Source organism: Podarcis gaigeae (genome assembly GCF_964106915.1).
Source record: "Podarcis gaigeae genome assembly, chromosome: 2".
Classification (NCBI taxonomy): Eukaryota; Metazoa; Chordata; class Lepidosauria; order Squamata; family Lacertidae; genus Podarcis; species Podarcis gaigeae.
The window spans coordinates 71,135,351-71,156,803 of NC_139679.1; the positions used below are offsets into that span (position 1 = coordinate 71,135,351).

The window sequence follows — 21,453 nt, forward strand, 5'->3', positions numbered from 1 at the left end:
ATCTCAACAGCTTACCTTCTATTCCACGTGGTGTTATTGCTTGTAAGGATAAAATGCGATATTGTTCACTTGCAGCACCGCCCCGAAAGAAAATTAATGTTCTTTTCCAAGGGGAAATCAAAGCCTCACCTGAACTTGGGTCTCTAACGCAAAGACACAAGCGCCTCAAGGGTTAGGACAAGCCCACTGAAGATCCTCTCCAACCCATCAAAGTCTGGCTTCTCCCTCCCTAACCGAGACAAACGAAAGTGAAAGTTAGAAACAAGGTCTTTTCCCCGCAGCCAGGGGATGGCGCAGCGGTGGCTCAGTTTCTTTGCAGCAACTCGGAGCAGGAATTGAAGGCAGACAGTGCTGTATTTAGAATGGTCATTGCCCACGTTCATTATTGTTTTATTTCCTTCCTAGTCCTACTCTGAAACCGAAGCAGTATGAGTAGATTTCTGCAGCTCTTGAATCAAGGGGCGGGCAGGGAGAAAAGAGAGTCAAAACCAGACGCAGACGCAGTAGTCTGGCTGCGGGAGGGTCTCCCGGTAGCGGCTTTGTACTTTCATTAAACTGGTTATCCAGATCTGCTTGATTTCCAGTTACTGGGGCGGCGGGAGGCTGACCTCCTGGTTCATGAACCGGGCGCGCTCCCACCATATGTAGGTCCACATAGTTCAGTGCGGCTCTCTACACTGACTGGCAGCAGATCTCCAAAAACAGCGACGAACATAGGAGCCAACTCCTTAGGGCCGTGGGGGCTTTGGCCCCTACAATAAAATATTTGAGGGGGCCGCGCCCCACCAAAATTGATGGGCATTCCAATTCAAATAGTGTGAGCGCGCTGCGTCATGGGATCGATTATGCGGAGCGGGGTTTATCTTGGGCCGCCCCACAATATTTTATGCAGGTTGTCATCCCTGGCTACGAAAAATAGCGAAGCCATTTCAGGAAAAGTTGCAAAAGGTTCTCACAGAACGGCGGGGGTGTTGCTTCACGGTAGTGTGGTTCCTTCTTTCGAGCAGTTTCCTAAGATTATACAGCACCTGCCTTCCCACGTCGCGGCCCGCCTTCTTCTCCTTCGCGAGCTAGATCACACCGGGCCTGGAAGGTGATGCCTTGCAAATGCCGCAAGCAAGCAAAAGTAAATAACAATATATCGGGAAAGTTGTGCAACTCAGCCCTGCGCCCATTTCACCTGAACCTTGGGGGGGGGGGGAATGAAGTTACACGCGGGCAAAATAGGACAGGATCGGGTTATAAGGGTGAGATCCTAACCAGATCCGCACCAGGAAGAAAGTCCCATTGAGCATAACGGGGACTCGCACCCGAGTAAACGCGCCCTGTGGAAAAAGCGGTGCAGTCGGGGTGGGAGAAAGGAAGAACTGGAGGCGGGAAGAGAGCCTCGCGGGGCGGGGCCTGGATCTTTCCCTGGGGCGCACGCGCGGCGCCGCTGACAGTTTCTCCGGGGCTTGTGGCGCAGAGCCTCTCCCTCTCCCGCCGCCTTTGCGAGTGGGATGGCGGCGGCCACGGCGGAGGAGGCGGTGGCTGCTGCGGCGGCGGCTGCTACTGCTTCTGGGCCGGCGGAGTGGGAGGTGCCGACGAAGGCGCTGCGGGCTTTCACTTGGCTTTGGCAGGAGTTCATGTCGGACTGGGAGGCCCAGGACTTGCGCGCCGCCCTCTTCCAGCTGCTCCTGCTCTGGCTGCTGGTGAGCTTGCTCGGCATCCAGGTGGCCTGGCGGGTCTACGGCAACACCGTCACGGGCCTCTACTACCGGCAAGGTAGGGCTCCCTTCCGAGGCGGGCGCTGCAGTAGCAGCTGCCGCCGCCTTCTTTGTTTACCTCGCGTGACCCACCCAGCTCTTCCTCTGGCTTCGGCGTAATCCCCACCCCGGGGTAGCTGCCTCTGGGTTGCTGCTCCGCTTTCGCTTCCTACCCCGTGGCTACGCCTCGCGCTTCTTCTCCTGGCTCTCTTGGGTCCCTCGAAGCCTCGACCTTGCAGGTTGCTAAGGGTCAGTTTCCGAGTCCCCAAACCAAATGCAACCCTTATTGACGAACAGTGGCTGCCCCGGTTGTGATGCAGGCGCATATTTGCTGAGCCGTGGCAACTGGACTTGGAGGCAGACCACTTTTAAGACTAAAAAAAGAAAAGAAAGAAAGGATGGGCTTTGGAGATGGCTGCCAAGCTCTGTTGCAACAGCAACTCTTCTACTCGGTGGAGGCTCCATCTGGATTAAGGGCCCATCCTCTCTTCGAAGTGGTCCTTTCTAAAACAAGTTGCTGGCCAATTCTGTTACCGTCCAACAGTGAAGTGGCGTGGGGGTGCAGGGGGGGCCGGCTGCACCGGGCGAAACATCTGGGGGTTAGGGGGCGCAAATCCACAGGTTAGGGGGTGCAAATTACTTGCCTTGCCCCGGGTGCTGACAACCCACGCTACGCCACTGCCGTCCAAGTCTGTTAGATGGCCCTTTTTGTCCTGTCATGTTGGGCCACAACAGCAGCCGTTCTGGGCACTGTTCCTAGTGCCACACTGAATACCAATTCTCCCTATCCTGCTGTTGACTGACTCCAGAATTGTACAGTAATTGGATACCATCCAGGTCCTAAACTGACCCTGGTGAGATAGTAGATAGGGAGCATGTTTTGAAAGGTACTTTGCTATGTGCATGGCACCCAGATGCAATTGTTTAGCTGGGTTTCTCTCTGCTGACATCAGGGACCCCATGGGCACAGCTGGGGGGGGGAGCTGCCCCCCATGCACAAAAGAAGAAGCCTGCCCCATAAAAAGCCCAACAAGCAGATTCCCTAAATACACCTCCAGAAAGATTCTCCTTCCTTTTGTAATACATGACTGAGACTGCTGGGTGTTTGAATAAGAGTATTTCTTCTGTCCTCCTCCTCAACTGCTGGGATGCATAATCATGACACAAAGAGCTGCTTAACCATTTTTCTTGTGTAAGATAATAGTGTGTGATTTGTATTCTGCTGCGATTTGTCTTTGGAACCTGCAGTGTAAAGTGGCTCCCAAACAAGTAACAGTAGCTATATTGCACCCTCATTTTTAGGCATATGTCTTGAGCAAGAGGTCGAAAACTTACTACACCATATTTGCAACGTATGTTTGCAATATTTGCAGTATGTTGCAAATATTGTGTATTATGTTTTCCACCTCTTTCAACATCTGTTTTGCTCCTCGCACCCAAGTTAAGAGTCATGTGTCGAAGACAAATGTCACAGAAGCTTATGACTGCAATCCACTAACTGGTTTAACCAGTGCCTGGATTTAAGCCAATTTAGTTCTACTGCCTTCAATGGGACATTCACCTTAAATCTATTTGCTTTAATTTAATAGGGTTTGTGTGAACTGGACTAAAAAAAAATCATATTAAAAATGACCTTTACTATCCAACCTTTCTCTTGTCAAAAACTGAGATCATGTTAATTTGGGAAGAGTTTTGGAATAACTGACTGGCATTAATTTTTATTTTCATCCATTACATACTTTTCTTGTTAATATTTTTGGTCAAAACTTTTCAAACTAATGATCAGTTAATTGTCGGGATTAAACTATATATCCTCTCATGTGTCTAGGAATATAGGAAGGGGTCTTAGAGCAGGCCACCCCATTGCTTCACCTGACTCAGTATTGCTTACATCAGCAGCATTAACTTTGATTTTGAATTGTGTTTGCAAAGGAAGCGGGATTTGCAGCCGCCACTGATCACCAGCTGATCTACTTGGAGTCAAAGGACTGCCAGGTGAGAAGTCTAGCTGACTAACAATATTCTCTTCTCCTTCCCAGGTCCGGGAGGGCAGAATGGAGGGACGCCAGATGGATCATCACACTTCTCAATGTGGTGAGTTGATTTCTCCATTGCCTTCCAGATGATGGAATCGGTGCTCATGGGGATCTGATGCTGGAGGAATACAGGCTGTGTAATCCCTGTTAACTCATAATTTAAAGTTTCGGTCTGTTTTGTTTTCATTCAGGGAGAGTTCAAGTAATGAGAGTATGAAAACGCATCGGGAGTGATGGCAGAGGTTACTAAGCCAAGGTCCTGCTGCTCTAGGAGCATAGAGGACGCTGACGCCCGCCTGCCTGCCCAGAGGCCTCGCTCTTTCAGTGCTGAGGAGACAGCAGCTATAGTCGCCCTTTCTCTCATCCTGTGGCCTGAGCTGCTGGTCAACGCTGGTGCTGTGAAAACTCTTCCTGTCCATCCATTTAACCAAGCACTGAGTCTCAGGATTGCTCTACTCAGGTTGGGAAGCTGCAGTTTCCCCCCTTCATTAAGCTGTCTCCATTTCTTCTTCTTCTGCCACAAGTTATTTTGCAGACTGACCTTGAGCCTGCCTCTCTTCAATGTAAATATCAAACCCATTGCTGGCCTGGAACTTGTTTCTTTCTGCAGTGGTGCTTGGATTTCCCTTGCCTTGAACTGTCCTCAACTCGTAAGAGAAGCAGACGCCAGGGCTGATGAAGAAATTATTTCTCCAGCTGAGCTTAAATTGCTCTTTGCTAAGTATCCCCAATCTTGTGTTGGAAAGCTACAGAGACTTGCTTAGTCTGACAGATTCAAACCCTTGCTGGTTCCTTGCCCCGGTCAGATTTTGCAGTCTGTGCCAATCTTAGAGCTCACTAGTTCTAAAATAGTTCTGCTCCAAAATCATACTACTTGGTGCTCAATCCCTGGAAGAGTCAGGTGATTGTGGTTGTTCTGTAGCTATGTAATGCTGGAGCTGCTGATGTGATATTGAGCATCCCTCTATTTTACCATCCACTGCCCTCTTATTCCCCGGTTGTGTGTAATGTATGGGTTTAATGTATGGGTTATAAAAGAGTGATGGAAAAATTGAATATAGTCTTGACTCTTATTGCAATAGCTGTTGAGTACTTGTGTACATATGCAGAAGATTAGGGGTTTTTTGTATTTACTTTAAACCAAAATACTTTAAAGTTCCAAAATATTAGAGTTTGCTCTGAAGTAACTCGGAGCAAAACTGTTGAACAGCATTCCTGCTCAATTATGATAGGTGCCTGCTATCTGTACTTTCCATAAACAACTGAAGATCTTTTTGTTTTGACATGCTTTTTCAGTTGGATGAAAATGTCTTCACTCAAGGTTTTAAAACAATGCAAAAGGAACATCCCTCCTAAGTTGTTTTTTGTACTGTTTGAAAATTTCCTTGAGATGCATATAAATACATACTATTTCCCCAAAATAGCTGCTGCACAAAAAGTATTTTATCTCTATTTATGTGGAGCAGATCATAGCAGCTCTCAATATTAGTGTCTTCAGCATCCAAAGTAAAAAATGGTTCCTTCAAATGTAGTTCTGAATCTTCTAGGCTAGATGGCAGTAAGAAAACAAAGGGGTTTGCTCAAGCTGAAACACTATTAAATATGCCCCCTCCAGAAAAATAGTAAGAAGAGCAGGCATTGGGCTAAGTATTAATTGGTGTAAACATTATTTGGAAGAAGAAGCCCACATCAGGGCATGATTTCTCTTTTTTGAGAAGTAGCAAGTACATCTGTCTTCCCCTACACTACAGGGAGAATATTTACCAAACTGGTAAAATGAATGCGCTGAGCCTACGTATGGGAAATAGAAAGAATAAACCAAGAAGCTTGTTCTTTACTTTTGTTGCAATATAAGGGTCTTCTTTCTGCTGCTCCAGAGAAGCGGACACGGAGCAATGGATCCAAACTACAAGAAAGAAGATTCCACCTAAACATTAGGAAGAACTTCCTGACAGTAAGAGCTGTTTGACAGTGGAATTTGCTGCCAAGGAGTGTGGTGGAGTCTCCTTCTTTGGAGGTCTTTAAGCAGAGGCTTGACAACCATATGTCAGGAATGCTCTGATGGTGTTTCCTGCTTGGCAGGGGGTTGGACTCGATGGCCCTTGTGGTCTCTTCCAACTCTATGATTCTATGATTCTAGCTGAGCATGCATCAGACCATTTCAAGAAGAGGAGCAGATTGAAAAGGGCAGGAGAAAATTCAATGACTTTTTAATATTTGGGGATAAATGCAAAAGAGGGGTGGGTGGAATTCTGGAGATCAAGTTATTGGGATCTTTCTGCTTTCAGCAATAGGCCAGGAGGCAGTTGAAACTGGAGCATGTCGTCAAGTCTTGTTCATTTGCCTGCCTCTTCAGTTGTTAACGTCCCCAACATCCCCTGAAATAGTTTATCTCTTTTTAGGGCTGTTTTCTTTTCAGTAACCACCTTTGTGGCAGAGCCCTAATGGAATTGAGGGGCCCTTTATAGGCAGGCCAGAATACAAAACTGAAAGCCAGTGCCAGCAGCAGCCTATTTCACTGTATAGTAATTGGTGGCTACAAAGGGCATCTTGGTCACTAGAGCAGGGCAGCTCTTCTTCCTCACTTCTACAGTGAGGGCTGTGCTCAGCTTGCTGTAGTCACTCTCCACATATCCCATGGCGATGTTCTTCTGCAGACAGGGGGAAGGGCAGCCACTGGTGACCTCACCTAGCGCATGGGGGAACGGACAGAGCAGTTATCAAAAGCAAACATACAATTTCTGCATGAAATGATCAATAAAAATTGCTGCCAAAAATGCAACTTCTTCCCAATTTCTATAAGTTGGGTGGAGAGCCTAGTTTTCTACACACACCAATGGCCCTAAGAGCAATTAACATGCATGGCCCTTGTATGATCCACTAAAGACAAAAAGAATGCAAACAAGCTATGGAGCGTGCATACCACCAGAAGGTTTGTTGCTGCTTTCTGTATGCAGTTCCAATAGAACACCTCTAAAAGGCTGCATTCTGCAATAATCTTCAATGAGGCTCACTTACTAGAATGTACTACTCTGCCACCTGAAAGGGGCAGGGAGTTAATAGAAGCACATCCACTATATATTTTGAAAGGTTTGTCCTCAATACACCTTACCCAAATTTTACATGGTGGCTTGAGAGATCAAGGAGCAGGTTTTCATCCATGGTCATATATAAATGGACACAATTTTGAAAGGAAATGGTGGGCAGCCTTTCAAAACTTGCACTGCTTTTGTTTCCAATGATTTATGAGTACAAGGCTGCTAGTTCTAAACAAAGCTGTGCACCGAACACCATTGTCTGCAGTATGACCAAGCACAGCAAGTATTACATGCTTATTGGGGTGCTTGTTGTAGCAGAGGGCTGATGTGTCATCTTCCTAGACAGTACTCAGAGAAGCTTGGAGAACCTACCAATGGCCTTGCCCTCTGGGCTGAGAATGGGCATGTGCTGCCGGATGGGAGGCCCTGAAGAAGTCAGCCCCACACGTTTCCTTTTGGGCTTCTCTTTGATTTGGGCCAGTATGATCGATGCACCGGGGAAATCCATGGCAGCACGGCGGCGTTTCCCTGAGAAGCAATTGGAAATAAGGTGTCCTGTTAAGGCCAAGAGATCAAGAATTCCCATGCTTGTGGTCCAAATTACCCTCACCACATAGTGTCCCATCACCACTGAAGGCCTAGTGCAGCTTCTCTCCCATTCCAAAAAAACCCACCCTTGTTCCATGCCCAGTCTACTGTGGTCTGGGGTGCAGGAATGGGTGACTTTTTGCCTATTTGATATTGGCCAGGAATGTCAATGGGTAGGCAAGCAGGGCAGGGAAAGAAATCCAGAATTGCAGCTGGCACCTACCAAGGGTCCATATCAGACTGGCTTCCACAGGGGTTGTGCTCTCATCAATGTCGTTCCCATACAGACACAGACCTGCCTCCAAGCGCAGACTGTCCCGGGCTGCGAGTCCTGCCAGCCACACACTGGAGTCCTTAAGCAGCAGTTCAGCCAGCTCCACTGCTCGGCTTGCAGGCACAGAGATCTGTGTTCAGAAGAGCACCATGATTTGGTCAGTGTGATTTTTGCCACCCTTCCCCCCACTCCCAACTTCAGGTCACCTGGCCCGATCCTGCACTCTAGCTCAATCTGAGGCTATGTCCAGGCTTGACTGACACCCTTCTCACCCAAGCCAACCTGATTCAATAATCCCCTTCTTCATCAATACGCTGCCCTCCCAGCATGAAATAGCTTCTCGCTTCTCAGTGCACAACATCAGTGCTCCTGCTCCTCCCACCGCTTTTTGGTTAGCTGAGCCGAGCCCTGATCATGTAATGGTAAAGGTAAAGGACCCTTGGACAGTTAAGTCCAGTCAAAGGTGACTATGGGGTTGTGGCACACATCTCGCTTTCAGGCTGAGGGAGCCAGTGTTGGTCCACAGATAGCTTTCTGGATCATGTGGCCAGCATGACTAAACCGCTTCTGGCACAACGGGACACTGACGGAAACCAGAGCGTACGGAAACGCTGTTTACCTTCCCGCCACAGCGGTACCTATTTCTCTACTTGCACTGGTGTGCTTTTGAACTGCTAGGTTGGCAGGAACTGGGAGAAAGCAATGGGAGCTCACCCCATCATGAGGATTCAAATCACCAACTTTCTGATCAGCAAGCCTAAGAGCCTCAGTGGTTTAGACCACAGCACCACCCACGTCCCATTCCCTGAACGTGTACCTCTACGCCATCCTCGCCTGTGTAGCCACAGCGGGTGACCCTGCAGCCTGGCACTCCGAAGACACTCATCACTGCACTGGTCATGAAGGGCAGCTTAGCCAGGCTGTCTGACACCCCAGCCTGTAGCACTCGGGCCATGGCAGGACCTGGTAGAAGGAAGAAGGGAAATGGCTAGGAGCTTGATGAGGTGTTAGTTCATCAGGCTCCCTCCCCACAAAAGGAGGTTCAATAAGTCCCAGTTAAATGATGGAGGAAGGAATTGGGCATTGCAAGCTGAATGAAGTGGGTGAAAGTGGGGAAGGCTTTGGACCAGGGGTAGGCAACCTAAGGCCCAATCGCCTTCTCAATCCACCCACGGGCATTCCAGGAATCAGCATGTTTTTACATGAGCAGAATGTGTCCTTTTATTTAAAATGCATCTCTGGCTTATTTATGGGGCCTGCCTGGTGTTTTTACATGAGTAGAATGTGTGCTTTTATTTAAAATGCATCTCTGGGTTTTTTATGGGGCATAGGAATTCGTTCATTTTTATTTTTATTTTCAAAATATAGTCCAACCCACCACATGGTCTGAGGGACGGTGGACTGGCCCACGACTGAAAAAGGTTGCTGACCCCAGCTTTGGACAATGGGATTCGCTGTCCCAGAAAGATCAACAGTAAGGCTATTGATTAGTCTGGGAGATGCTACTGTATCAAAGCAATTAAGCAGCAGTTCTGTGCATTCCCTTAAGGCAAATGCCTGGGTATTTTGTCTGCTGCTTCCTACAGTAGGGGCAGTTACCACAGGTACAGTACATAATATTTACCTTGCAGAGCAAGCAAAGCGTTGTCTGACACATCCAAGTCCACATCGCAGCCAGCTGCTTTCATTTCCTTCACCTTGTTCTGCAAGCAGAAACAGAGAGCAGTAAGGTCATGACCCACTTGGGGGTGGGGGAAGGCATCTTCCTCTCTTCCATCCCTTTCTCTCTCTCATTGAGTCCAGCATCAGCTGCAGCAAGGGACAAAGATCAAGTTTCCCGAAGGATTGGAACTACCTAACTATCGTCTGTGTTTCTGCTGCCGCCTACCATCTAGGATCCCTATAGGATCGGATGGTGAGAAACACATACCTTCATGAGGGCAAAATCCTTGTCCCTGCAACCTGCATTGGAGACCACGTAGAGGTGCTGGTCTGAGGTGCTGGTCACAATCAAGTCGTCCATGATGCCTCCTCTTTCATTTGTGAACAGAGACAGAGTGCCCTGAAAGTAAAGCGCAGTTCAGTTACTGGTCGCCAAGAGTGGCTACCGTTTAACGGAAGCCAGGTTTTGGCAGACATGAAGTTATAATAATAAAGAGTAATAATGATTTCCCTCTGCATGTTACATCCCTTGTTTTGTGACGGCAATGTGGAATACAATTGTATTAAGACATGCAAACCCATATTGGCCAGTGTCTGTGACCTCGTGAGGAACAGGCAACTAAACATCAAGAAGAACTTTCTACCAGTAAGAGCTATTAGACAGTGCAACAGACTCCCTGGAGGTTTTTAAGCAGAGGTTGGATGGCCATCTGTCATGGATGATTTAGCTGAGATTCCTGCATTGCAGGGGGTTGGATGAGATAACTCTGGGGGTCCCTTCCAACTCAATGATTATATGATTCTCTCCCTCATGCCTACATAATTGTGCGTCACTACAAAAAGTGATTTCTGCAGTGATCCCTTCACTCTTCTCTTTCACAAAGCCACCACCTCTATTATTTTCAAACAAGAGCAGCTAGACAATTTAAATGTCTTGCCATTTTGTGAACCTTTAATAATTTAGTTTTGAATGCTGAGTATTCGGCTCCTGCTATTCATCCTCTCCCCCCCCCCCCTTTTTCTATTTTAAAGGGAAGTACAATGGTTACATGGGACGTGGGTGGCGCTGTGGGTTAAACCACAGAGCCTAGGACCTGCCGATCAGAAGGTCGGCGGTTCGAATCCCCGTGACGGGGTGAGCTCCCGTTGCTCGGTCCCAGCTCCTGCCCACCTTGCAGTTTGAAAGCACGAAGTGCAAGTAGATAAATAGGTACTGGTCCAGCAGGAAGGTAAATGGCGTTTCCGTGCACTGCTCTGGTTCGCCAGAAGCAGCTGAGTCATGCTGGCCACATGACCCGGAAGCTGTCTGCGGACAAACGCCAGCTCCCTCGGCCAATAAAGCGAGATGAGCACTGCAACCCCAGAGTCGTCTGCGACTGGACCTAATCGTCAGGGGTCCCTTTACCTTTTTACAATGGTTATATAGCTATCCCCAGGAACCAAGGTTCTCTCCATCTCACCCCCTCATCGATTAAATGGAAATAGTGTTTTACTGGTGCTAGATTACAGTTTGCAGGGGTAGCATGAAACAAATTACATGCATTTAAGAAACACTTCAATCTTATAGAAAAGCCCTGTAAAAGTATTACTTTTACTTAGATGTGTCCTGTCATTGCTCAATGGTGCTTGAAAAGTGGCAATATTTCTTTACATCATTTCCCCCTTCCATCCATTCTATAAGGTGGCCCACTGAGCAACAGTGATTTGTCCAAGATCACGCAGTTGATGGATTTGAAGTGGGATGTCCCACATCCAAATTCAGCATGCCATCCATTGTGTTACACTTGTGTGCAACCTAATGAATGGGAATCCTGTGGTGCTGGACTGGACTACAACTCCCGCCATCCCTGACTCTTAGCTATGCCGACTGGGGCTGATGAGAGTTCAACAAGATCCAGAGGGCTGAAGGTTTCCCACCGAGTGTGTGACCCACTGGGCTCCAACATACCTGATTAGGCTTCAGCTCTGCTATGTCCCCAACTACTAGGCTCTCTATGAATTTAATCCGATCTCTGCCAAACACTTTAGTCTGTAAAAGAGAGAGTCACCTCACATCACCAGGGTGCTATGCAGGACCAAGGACAGCACACTTGAACAAAACATCTGATGCCTGGTGCTACCACAAAGCTAAACTGCTCTTTTGGTGCAGTACAGTTGGGCTTTATTGTTTTTCCATTTATTAGACACATTTCTAGATTGCCCTTCCTCCCCAGGGGACCCAAGGTGATGTATAGTAGGATATAAACACCCAAAATGTGTATCATAAATAAAACATAATCCTAACCAACATACTACAGGCCACCCCCTATTTATGCAGGACATTGCATTCCGGGCCATTGCGTGCTTGCGTGAAATTGTGTGAAATCACAAACCCATTGAAAAAGCCTGCAAACACCCCATTCTGCCCTCTTAGTGACGTTTCTGTGATGTCTTTATGATACTTCTGGGTCACTTCTGGGTTTGGCGCTGTGTGCATGTGCGTGATCCCACACATATTGGTCATGCCTAAAACGGGAGTTGCCTTATGAAAGGACAGATCGAGCATGGGGCATAATTCCTTTGTTAAGTAGGCTTAACTCACTGATTGGTCCAAGGCTACCCATGGCTGATCAGGGGTGTGAACCTAGGTCTCCCCAGCCAAAGTCCAGCATGTTTCTTACCACACCACCCTTTGCCAGTTCACGAATCTCAGATTGTCAGCTGATACTTATAAAACTGAATTTTATGCTACGTAGTGATGCTCTTTGGGACCAAGCCAGCTGCCCACATTTGTGGACTATCATTGGGGATCTAGTTGCAGACTCCCTTGGTGTGTTATGGGGGGGGGGGGGAGGAGCTAGGAGGGCTGTCATAGTGAGCTCCTGCACTTCAAAACTGACCACTGCCCCACTGCTGAAGATGACCCACAGCGGAAAGGCTGGGACTTCAATGACCTTTGGCTTCCTCCAGCATTACCTGCAGCATATGAGACACATCAAAGAGAGAACAGTGTTGGCGGGTGTGCAGGTGGGACTCCAGGTGGCTGTGCGTGTACTGCACTGGGAGGCTCCAGCCGGCAAAGGCCACCATCTTCCCTCCATGGTGCCGGTGAAAGTCATAGAGGGGCGTCTGCTTTAGGCTGTCCTGCAGAGGAAGGCAAGGCATGTTCTGACTGGCAGGTGCCAGCAACCCATCTGAGATCATCTAAAGGTCAGCAGTCTTGAGATGGGCAACCAGGGATCATTATCAGTCGCCCCACTGCCATTCCCAACCCTGGCCGCATCAGAAGGAAGAACATCCTGCCCTCCTGCAACTTATACCTGTTCTGCTTAAATTAAGCCTTGATGTGTGCAGCCCTGGGTGGCCTCAAAGGCTAGACACTGACCTCCAGCTGTCTTGGAGAGTGGACCCATCACCTCCTAGCTGAGAGCCAGCCCCAAGGACCAAAGTTTTCCTGTTGGAACAAGGGGTAGCTCTGGTCTCTAAGCTCCCTTTGACCTTTGTGATTAGTGCTTGTTTGCTTAGTGCTTTATCAGAAGTCCAATGTCAAGAGGAAAATAAAGCTGCTTGCCCTTTGTACCCAACCCCCTCTTGCAGGTCTGCAAAGCCTTTCCTGTCTCACTTTCCCACCTGCCTAAGCTCTGGCCTGCATAGTTGGGAGACAGTCACCATGTTCTCCAAAGGAATCACATTTGCTTTTTAACACCCTCCCCATTACCTTCGACCGTGGCTGTGGTGAGCACCTATTATGGGGCAAAATGTTGCTGTTTCTTGCTCACCACTGGTATTGATCAAGGGGTTCAGTAGGGGAGACTCTACCAACTTCAACCCCCACATATGGAAGGTTTCTTCCTCCATTCACGCCCCGCATCCCCCCATTTCATAACAGGAAATTCTTAGGTCAGCACCTGGGAAGAACTTTGGTGGAGAAGCCACTACTACTACTACAGCCCAAGTGCTTAATGCTGCGAATAGCATCTTACTGTATAAACTCTTTCTTTAGAAGCATCCGCTGTGAAATTGCCCCCTCGCCATTAGAATGCCCAGGGAACTGCGCCTGCCTCTGACTCAACCAAAAGGAGGCGAGGGGTGCGCGGGCGGGCGAGGGCTCTGTCGAGACTCCTCAGCCCTTGATTTCACCCGGTCTCCCCTCAAAAACCAGGCCAAGATCAGCGCTCCCTTTCTAAAGCGGGGAGATGCTGGAAATGAAGCCTGCCTGGGGAAGGCAGTCTCCTCGGACCCCTCGCTAGTCCTGGAATCTCCGATGCGCGAGAGCTAGTGCGAAAGCAATGCACTCTGCACATGCTCTGGGACTGCCCAATTCAGATATCCCCCGGACTTTAAAACAGTGACAATAAGCAGGTTGTGCGGTTGACCCGTTTCAGTCATGAACTTTTGAAAAACAGAGCGCATCTCTTCCAACCCAAGGTCCCCCGCCTGCCCCCCTTCCCTCCTGCTTCCCTGGCTGCCCGGAGCGAGCCAGCCGCGCTCCGCCACTTCCAACTCCGCGCAAGGCTCGCCTGTTGCCGGGCTTCCGAGCGCACACCTGCAGCCGAGTGGGAGGAGAGGCGGGTGTCCTCAGCTCACCTGCCCGGAGGCGTAGCCCCGCTTCCCGCGCGCAGCAGCTCCGGGGGACCCCGAGCCCGGAGCCGAGAGCCGAAGAGCAGCTCCGACGCCGGCCCGAAGCATTTTTCCGGGCGCCCCTACGACATGGCTGGAGACGACAGCCCCTCCTCCCCTCCCCTGGGCCCAGAGCTCAAGTCCCGGGGAGGAGCCTGGGAAATGTAGTCCCGTTCCAGCGGCAAGTGACCAGAGGACTCGCCCTCCCCAGCCGAAGATGAAAAGGAGAGGAAGCATCCAGGCAGACCGGACTCGCTGTTGACCCCAAGATGAACCGCGATCCTCACCGAAGCCCGTGCGGTCCAGGCGAGACGCGCACACCGCTTCCTTTCTGAAGCCAGTCTTTTCAGTTGGAAGATTGAGGAGTATGCATAATGGACAAGGGTCTTGAAAGGGTGCAAGGTAAGGGCTTCTAAGCAGAAAACGTAGGGATTGCTCTCTCTCTCCCTTAATTCTTTACACGCACAGAAGATGCCCAGATCACAAAACTGGAGCAGGGAATTACCCTTTAGTGCTGCTTAAGGTTCATTCTAGATAGTAACTCTAACCAAGTGAATCAATATGTAAATAGCAGACTACAAGACAGAAAGGATAGCAATATTAGCTTAGGGAACAGTGGTGTTAGCAAACATGAGTGCCTGAGATGTACTGTAATTAGCTGCTTAAAAATCCAAAGGATACCATAGCCAATTACAGGTCTTTCAGAATACTTACTTTTACTTTAAAGACAAGGGAATATAGAAGCAGAGCAATGGTTACCAAATCAGGAAGGGCATTTTTTCTTTCCAATTAAGTAGGCATGCATGAGTCAGTTGGATTGAATAAAAAACAGATTACAAAGAATCAAAGTAGCATGGAACACCAGAAGGTGTGTTGGTATTTCCCTCCCTTATTTTGCAGGTTATCTGGGATGTTTGCTAAAACAGGGAAGGTTTTGGAAGCAATTGGCTTTTCTTTTCTTTTTTTTTAAAAAATATCAATATTCAGCTGTCATATTCAATTCAGAATTAGACAGTGGCCTTTGCTTCTATTCTCCTTCCCACTCCCCCTTTTGGTTGCTCGGCATCTAGCATGGGGAAAAGAGCATTGGCCCATGTACTGCTAATTTTAGATGCTATTACGGGTTCATAAATCAATCCACCAAGCACATGCAATCAATACAACACAACAATCTTTTATTTGTGATGCATTTGGGCTGGATAATCATCCACTGAAAAAATACTTCAAATACATTAACCCTGATTTAATGCAATGGATTGCAATGGGTAAGGGTTGCAGCTCAGTAGCAGAGCACATTATTTACAAGCAGAAGCTCCCAAGTTGGGCATCTCCAAGTTAGGCTAAGAAAGATCCTTGTCTGAAACCCTGAAGAGACATTGATGCTCAGACAATACTGAACTAGAGGTACCAATAAGGCAGCTTCCTGACATCATTTGCAAAGGTCTTTCACTGTATTCAGTAAACGTTTATTATACTTGCAATGGGTTAGAAGATCACTGTGGCTCTTTCCTGCTATAAATAAAGTAGCATACATAATTCATAATAAATAACAGAAAGGAAGTTACACAGCTATGGAAAAGAAGTTGTTCCCGAGATTTAAAGTCCAGCATTAAAAAAAAAAAAAGGCAGCTACACATCCTACTGCACTAATTCATTTTGTTCTGCAGCTTGGTCCACCAGACTATTACATATCATGGACATTACTGCAAGAAGTGCCCCATACCACAAGAAGATACCCTTGCTAAGAAGCAACGTAGTGCTGTTCTGTTAAAAAAAAAATCTCTGAAAGGCAGTTTAAGATGTACTGTTGAGAGAAAGTGATTGTTCAAAGGCAGTCTAGTAGCTCCTTGACAGAGCAGGGATCTGAATCCAGACTTTTACCATAATCATTTATTCACCTCAGCTTTCAACACTCATTCTTGAGCATAGTAATTCATGGACTGGAAATGAGCATCTACAACCATGCAAGGGTTATCTAATGAGTTGGAAAGATTAATATGGTAATATTTAAGAATACAAAGGTGACAGCTGGTAATGCAGGTTGCAACTCAGCTTAAATAAGGGAGCTCTGAGGACATGGCCTTTCAGGCTTTCCACCAGGATGCTATTTTCGCTACTTGAAATATCTACAGCTGTGGCTGTAAAAAATGACAAGGTGCTCCAGGACTCAGCTAAAAACCAACACGGCACAGTCTGGCACTGCCATTTCACTAGGGTAAACTATTTATCTAATGTGGCCCTTACAATAATGTAGCCAAAGCTAGTGACAGGTTGTTGAGGGCTAGCTCTGTACAATTCACAACTAAACTACTCACATCCCTCCAGGAAAAAAGAGGTGGGGGTTAACTCTTCAGGAAGCATTTCTTATTGCCACCCACTTATTAAAAACCCTACACAATTACATAGTGTAGGTTGCAAATGAGGTAGCCATAGCAGAGGAAGCAACAAGGGAGTTCTCATTCTCTCTGGAACACCAGCACATGAATCTGAGAAAGTAAAACCTCCAGTCTTGTCAGCTTCAAGACATTTCAAGTCTTTTCTCTTGCCAAAATGAAGGATTCTTCTCTCCACCCTGCCCTGCCCCCATCATAGTACCAGATTCTTGAAAGATTGCTTGATTTTGCCCCCAACAGAAACATGCACCAAACAACAGGGCTTCCAAAAAACAGACCAGGAGATGAAGAGCCCAAATAAGGCACCTTCAAGTTCAAGGGAAAGCAGCCTTCCAGGGTCCAGTGCAAAATGGAGAACAATCTCCACATAAGACCTGGCAGGAAGAACAGAATAGAGCTGGAGAGTTCCCAGAAAGGCCACCTCCATGCAGTGGAAAAGGGAAGGACTGGAACATGAAGGCAACAGACTTTGTCCATCATTTCTTCCTGCCTCAAGCCAATCCAACACTGTGGGGGTGCAGCTCAGGGAGTCCAGCTCTTAGGAACTTAGTCAGCTTTGAGTCCTGGGAAAACTCAAGTGTAGGAAAGGAGGTTAAGGTCATACGAGCCATTCACCTGAAACAAGAAAGATACAGAGAACTGTTTTTAGCAAAGAGTCAACATACTGGGAATGTTACGGGGTGTATGTTTCTCCCACACAGCCTTTATTCCCTCCAGTGGACAGAATGCTGGACTTGAGCTCAGGGGGAGCTGAATTCAAATTTCCACTCATCCAACAGGGTAACCTTGGGCGGAGTCACTATGCTGTAGCCCAAATTGCCCCAGGTTAAAATACAAACACTTCATGCAAGCCATCCTTAAGTTTCTTAGAGGAGGAAGGATACAAGATAAACAGAAATTTCATAGTGACTGCCAAATGCTTTCATTGCAGCTTTCCTGATTTGTTGCTGGAAACAGGGAAATGATAGTGGGCCTTTGGCCTGATCCAGCAGGGCTCTTCTAAGGTTAATGGGTACGCTCTGTGGGCTGCAAAGGCTGAGCGTAAACTTGAAGTAAGTCTTCAAGAGTTCTAACCGGACTGCAATGAAGGACACACTCCCCAAACAAGAAGCAAAAGTAATATGAAACTAACATCAAAGCGGCCAATTCGTGCTGCTGGCTGGTTGGCTTGGAGCATCTCGGTCAAAACCCACATTTGCTGCAGTTCAGAAGACACTTTGTCAGCATCAGGGAGTCCCTGAAAGTGAAGGATAGTTATATATTCATATAAGCAGTTACTTTACTGCTTTTGAGGATAAAACATCACATCTCCCCAGAGCCATTCCCTGCCAGGAACCTGTCAGCAAATCAGAAGCCCCCAGTGTCACCAACAATACTTACATCACGCAGGTTTGTTGGCCGCTCCTGAGGAGATGGGTGAGAAAGCCAAGCTGGGAAGCCTTTTTGTGGACTCTGGAAGATAAAAACAGCCCCAGAGCAAAACACTGCTGATTCTTTACCAACTGGAATGTTGCACTTACACACATTACCCTTTTTACCTTCACCAATTTACTCTCTTACAGCAGGCTGCCTAAAGACATAAATACTTCTCTACTGCCCACAGGAAAGTGCAGAATTCACTCTTATGAACTATTACAATCTATTTACCTTAAGCTCTCATAGGAGCATTATTTACCAGGGGACGGGGGGGGGGGGGGCAATTCTCACTGTAGAGGTACAGTGTCCAGGATAATGTTTCCCCCCCATCTGGATTTCACAGGTGAAAGCTTACTCTAAAATCAGCTTTAGAATTGAACCTGGCAACTGCAGAGTTAATAACATGCATTATGTACATGAGGGGCTCTGGTAGTTTCATTTGTGAGCCACACTAAGGATTTGAAATTCATAGCATGGAAATTAGAATGAATTGGCAGGGGGAGCCATTAATAAACTTGTTCCATGGGTAGCAGAGATCTTAACCTGAGAAAGTGAAGAAGAACAAGCTCAGTGAACAGTAGTTGAATTACACAGGGAACTCTGATAAAACTCAAGCCAAGCAGCAGAAGAGAACAGGAGACTTGGCTCCACATAAGCTGATGGCTAGAAAAGGAAGACAGAAGCTGGTAGCTCAGAATCAAAGAGATCTAGGTGCAGCATCTTCTCCAGTTCAGATGTGTGACCTAGCATTTTGGGGGGGGGGGGGAATAAAGCACAGAGAGCCTGAGTTCAGCCAGTTATCAGACCCTAGACTGTGTTCTGAAGAAGGCTTCATTCAATGCTGAGCAAGCCGTTACAACTATAGAACAATGCTTATAGAAAGAACAGGTGCTTTGGGGATGAGCTGAGTATGTACCTTCTGACCCCCAGGGAAAAGCTGCAGCTCCTCAATTGTGAAATGCAGCCATACTGGAGATGGTTGACGCAGGATTAGACGCATGGCAGCCACTCGGTCCACATCACAGAGCATCTGGCAAAGTAAGGGAGACAAGGCATCACTGAAACTGCGCCAAGGCCAAAATATCCCTTCAAAACAAAGTAAACAATGATTTGCTGTAACATTGTAAGAGCTTCTAATAACTTATCCCTTGATACAAACAACAGGGAATCATTCCAAACTAGCTAGAATACAGTATCAGTAGGGCCAGGAATTAAGGCCAAGTTGGGGTATTATCATGGTCTGGTACATATAGTAGTAGTTCCGTTCTGAGCATTGGACCTTGTAGATCTAGTGAAAGGTACCCTATGGGAAGTAAGAGCGTGCAGACTTCTATAATTTTTTAGAAATTCTATTACAGAAAACAGACAGTCCATACCGTTCCCCCAATTATCATCTGGCACACTAAAGAAGGGGTGGGGAACTTGCTGTCCACCAGATATTGCAAGACTACAGCTCCCACAATCTCTGACCATTGGCCATGCTGGCTGGCGTCGATGGGAGTTGGAGTCCAATAACATATGCAAGCCACAAGTTCCCTATCCCAGTTCTATTCAAGATTTACTCAGAGGTGGCTAAAGTGTGATGGCGCAACAAAATAAACCAGGAATGTTGTGTGGAGCACAGGTTGCCATTTCAGACAGGAAACAATATGAATTAGCAGAATAATTGAATCATCTCATAACTGAGATTCCTGCATTGCAGGGGGTTGGACTAGATGACCCTTGCATCCCTTCCAATTCTATGATTTATGTGCAATACCAACAGAAATACAGTGGATGCTCGGGTTGCAAACGTGATCCGTGCAGGAGGCACGTTTGCAACCCGCAGTGTTTGCAACCCGCAGCGCCGTGTCCGCGCATGCACAGGTTGCAAGTTGGAACTTCTGTGCATGCGCCAAAACCTGGAAGTAACCTGTTTCGGTACTTCCGGGTTCGGCGCAGTGCGCAACCCGAAAACACACAACCTGAAGTGTCTGTAACCCGAGGTATGACTGTACTTACCTGATGTCTGGAGAGAGAGAAGTAATCCTGAGAGCCTTCTTCTGTGTGAGGGTTGGGCATCAAGCAGTAATTCTGCAGACAAGTAACCCACTTGGGAGGACTTTCGTTCCCACCATCTGCAGGGTTTCGGCGCTGCACCCGTAGAGTCAGAAAGGCTGTGTAATAGTTCTTGAATACTATTTCCTGCAACTGAGGATAGCAATATGAGGGGAGGACTGTCATGGATTCCTCCTTTTCTTGCTCAGAAACATTACTGGAACCCTTGGAGCAGGTCACTGCTTGAATATCTAAATTACAGCTTGGAGCAAAGTAGAGAAGCTTGCCTAGGGTAACCAAGTGAGTTAACAAAGGTGAGTTTTGAAGCAGGTACTTCCTGGTTCACCATCATAGTTTCTATATCAGCTTTACAGCTAAAATGAGAGACTTCAAACATAACATCTGACAATTCCAAGCCCCACACACTTGGTTTCCTCCCATACTTACATCAATGGTTTGTGAGTGTGGAAGCACAACATCAATCACCAGAACACCAGGACGGCCTTGCTCAGTCCTCATGTCTCCCACTTGCAGTGAGACTGGGCTCTTTAAAATGCAGGGAATAGGCTCATGAGCCATGGTCCCCATGCTGGAAGAGAGTAGTGGACTCCATTAAGCAGCACATAAATATTACAACCTCCACCTCCCTAAACTGAAACTCAGGAACCTGCCCCCTGTATTATTATTATTATTTGTAGTAGTAGTAAATAAATTGAATAGTAAACCCCAGGGCAGCACACACACCAGCAACAAAACATCCGTTTAGAATTCCAATACAAATGCAGACTACTAATGACTATAACATGTATATTTGGGGGATCATATTCCACCAACAAAGCAAGCTCTGCAGATCACCCAGTAGCATGATAGCTTTGTTTCACGTATCTGATGCTGCCTGCTGTGAAAGGCCATGGTCCAATAAAACCAAGAAAGTACAATCCTATGTATGCTTACTTGGAAGTAAGCCACATCACATTCGGGGGTGAGGGGCACACTTCTGATTAAAGACATATGGGATCAAGCTCCCGCAAGGTTTTACATACTGTTATTTTATCTTTTTAGTAAACCAAACATTTCAGCAATAAAAACGTGGCAATAATATAATGATGACCTCCTCCACACAGGCTTCCTTAACTGTCAACGATGCAGCTCGGTTTTTTACTTATCAAAGCCGGAGCGTCCCCTAAAAAGAGAAACACGGACGCACTCGCCCCACTCCCGGTTAAGCCCAAGACAAGCAACGATAAGACCCCTCCCCGAGAGTAACGGACCCGTCGTCACCCGCGGAGGACGGCGGGGACGCGCCCAGGTTCAGGCCCTTTCTTTGCCCACCCAGCGCATCTCTGGGACTCGCCTGCAGCCGCTCCCTGCTCGCTCTCGCGCCTCCTCCCTCTTCCTCCTGTCAACCTCCTGTTTTTAAAGCGGGTAGAGGAGCAGACAGAGAAGAGCGAAGCAATTCCCCCCGCTACCGCTTCCCCTCACCCGGTTAGCTAGCGCAAAGCCACTACAAACATGGCAGCGCCGCACGTCACGAACGTTGCCACTACTACGGAGAACGAGGAGGCGGAAGCCTTTGTTGCTAGGGCTCGCTTGGCGTCGCGCACGCGTGACGACACCGCGCCCCGCCCACCTAAAGGCGGTGCTAAGGGGAAAGAGGGGCGGGGC

General features: G+C 47.6%; 4 protein-coding genes across 10 annotated transcripts in view; 1 reads left to right on the forward strand and 3 right to left on the reverse strand.

The window, feature by feature from the left end:
• UBA7 (ubiquitin like modifier activating enzyme 7) overlaps positions 1–1,348 on the reverse strand; it is a 50,169-nt gene extending 48,821 nt beyond the window's left edge. Inside the window, exons 1-2 of one of the 5 annotated variants that reach the window (XM_083726363.1) lie at positions 1,272–1,348; positions 16–229 (exon numbers count right to left, since the gene is read on the reverse strand). The gene's annotated coding sequence lies outside the window, so the exon portion shown is untranslated. Of the gene's footprint in view, positions 1–15; positions 1,154–1,271 lie in introns of those variants that run through there. The other 4 variants (XM_083726364.1, XM_083726365.1, XM_083726362.1 and 1 more) reach the window with 4 other exon arrangements.
• Positions 1,349–1,401: 53 nt separating this feature from the next.
• TCTA (T cell leukemia translocation altered) lies at positions 1,402–4,837 on the forward strand. Its single transcript, XM_083726431.1, has 3 exons — positions 1,402–1,764; positions 3,785–3,839; positions 3,973–4,837. Exons 1-3 carry the CDS (start codon positions 1,500–1,502, stop codon positions 4,013–4,015), a joined length of 363 nt encoding a protein of 120 aa, XP_083582557.1. The 5' UTR covers positions 1,402–1,499; the 3' UTR covers positions 4,016–4,837.
• A 1,137-nt stretch (positions 4,838–5,974) lies between these two features.
• Positions 5,975–14,075, reverse strand: AMT (aminomethyltransferase). The gene is made up of 9 exons (XM_083726393.1): positions 13,910–14,075; positions 12,299–12,466; positions 11,292–11,372; positions 9,612–9,743; positions 9,306–9,384; positions 8,499–8,644; positions 7,631–7,811; positions 7,192–7,347; positions 5,975–6,470 (listed from the first exon to the last, which is right to left on the reverse strand). The coding sequence occupies exons 1-9, from the start codon at positions 14,009–14,011 to the stop codon at positions 6,292–6,294; spliced, it is 1,224 nt and encodes a 407-aa protein (XP_083582519.1). The 5' UTR covers positions 14,012–14,075; the 3' UTR covers positions 5,975–6,291.
• Positions 14,076–15,100: 1,025 nt separating this feature from the next.
• Positions 15,101–21,391, reverse strand: NICN1 (nicolin 1, tubulin polyglutamylase complex subunit). 3 transcript variants are annotated; one of them, XM_083727261.1, is made up of 7 exons: positions 21,143–21,391; positions 20,236–20,377; positions 19,753–19,941; positions 18,668–18,781; positions 17,716–17,787; positions 17,468–17,572; positions 15,101–16,950 (listed from the first exon to the last, which is right to left on the reverse strand). In XM_083727261.1, the coding sequence occupies exons 2-7, from the start codon at positions 20,374–20,376 to the stop codon at positions 16,909–16,911; spliced, it is 663 nt and encodes a 220-aa protein (XP_083583387.1). In that variant the 5' UTR covers position 20,377; positions 21,143–21,391; the 3' UTR covers positions 15,101–16,908. The 3 variants fall into 3 exon arrangements, with proteins under 3 accessions (XP_083583387.1, XP_083583385.1, XP_083583386.1); XM_083727259.1 differs by lacking the exon at positions 21,143–21,391 and adding an exon at positions 21,060–21,083; XM_083727260.1 differs by lacking the exon at positions 21,143–21,391 and adding an exon at positions 20,924–21,037.
• Between the last annotated feature and the right edge of the window lie 62 nt (positions 21,392–21,453).

Coding starts and splice junctions, on each gene's coding strand:
- TCTA (XM_083726431.1), top strand. CDS start 1,500: ATGGCGGCGGCCACGGCGGAGGAGGCGGTGGCTGCTGCGGCGGCGGCT. Junction 1,765..3,784: donor GGGCCTCTACTACCGGCAAG/GTAGGGCTCCCT, acceptor TCTCCTTCCCAG/GTCCGGGAGGGCAGAATGGA. Junction 3,840..3,972: donor TCATCACACTTCTCAATGTG/GTGAGTTGATTT, acceptor GTTTTCATTCAG/GGAGAGTTCAAGTAATGAGA.
- AMT (XM_083726393.1), bottom strand. CDS start 14,011: ATGCTTCGGGCCGGCGTCGGAGCTGCTCTTCGGCTCTCGGCTCCGGGC. Junction 11,373..12,298: donor ATGTGTCTCATATGCTGCAG/GTAATGCTGGAG, acceptor TCTCTTTTACAG/ACTAAAGTGTTTGGCAGAGA. Junction 9,385..9,611: donor AGGATTTTGCCCTCATGAAG/GTATGTGTTTCT, acceptor TTCTGCTTGCAG/AACAAGGTGAAGGAAATGAA.
- NICN1 (XM_083727261.1), bottom strand. CDS start 20,376: ATGGGGACCATGGCTCATGAGCCTATTCCCTGCATTTTAAAGAGCCCA. Junction 18,782..19,752: donor TCTCTCTCTCCAGACATCAG/GTAAGTACAGTC, acceptor TTACTTTGCCAG/ATGCTCTGTGATGTGGACCG. Junction 17,788..18,667: donor TTTTCCCTGGGGGTCAGAAG/GTACATACTCAG, acceptor TTTATCTTCCAG/AGTCCACAAAAAGGCTTCCC.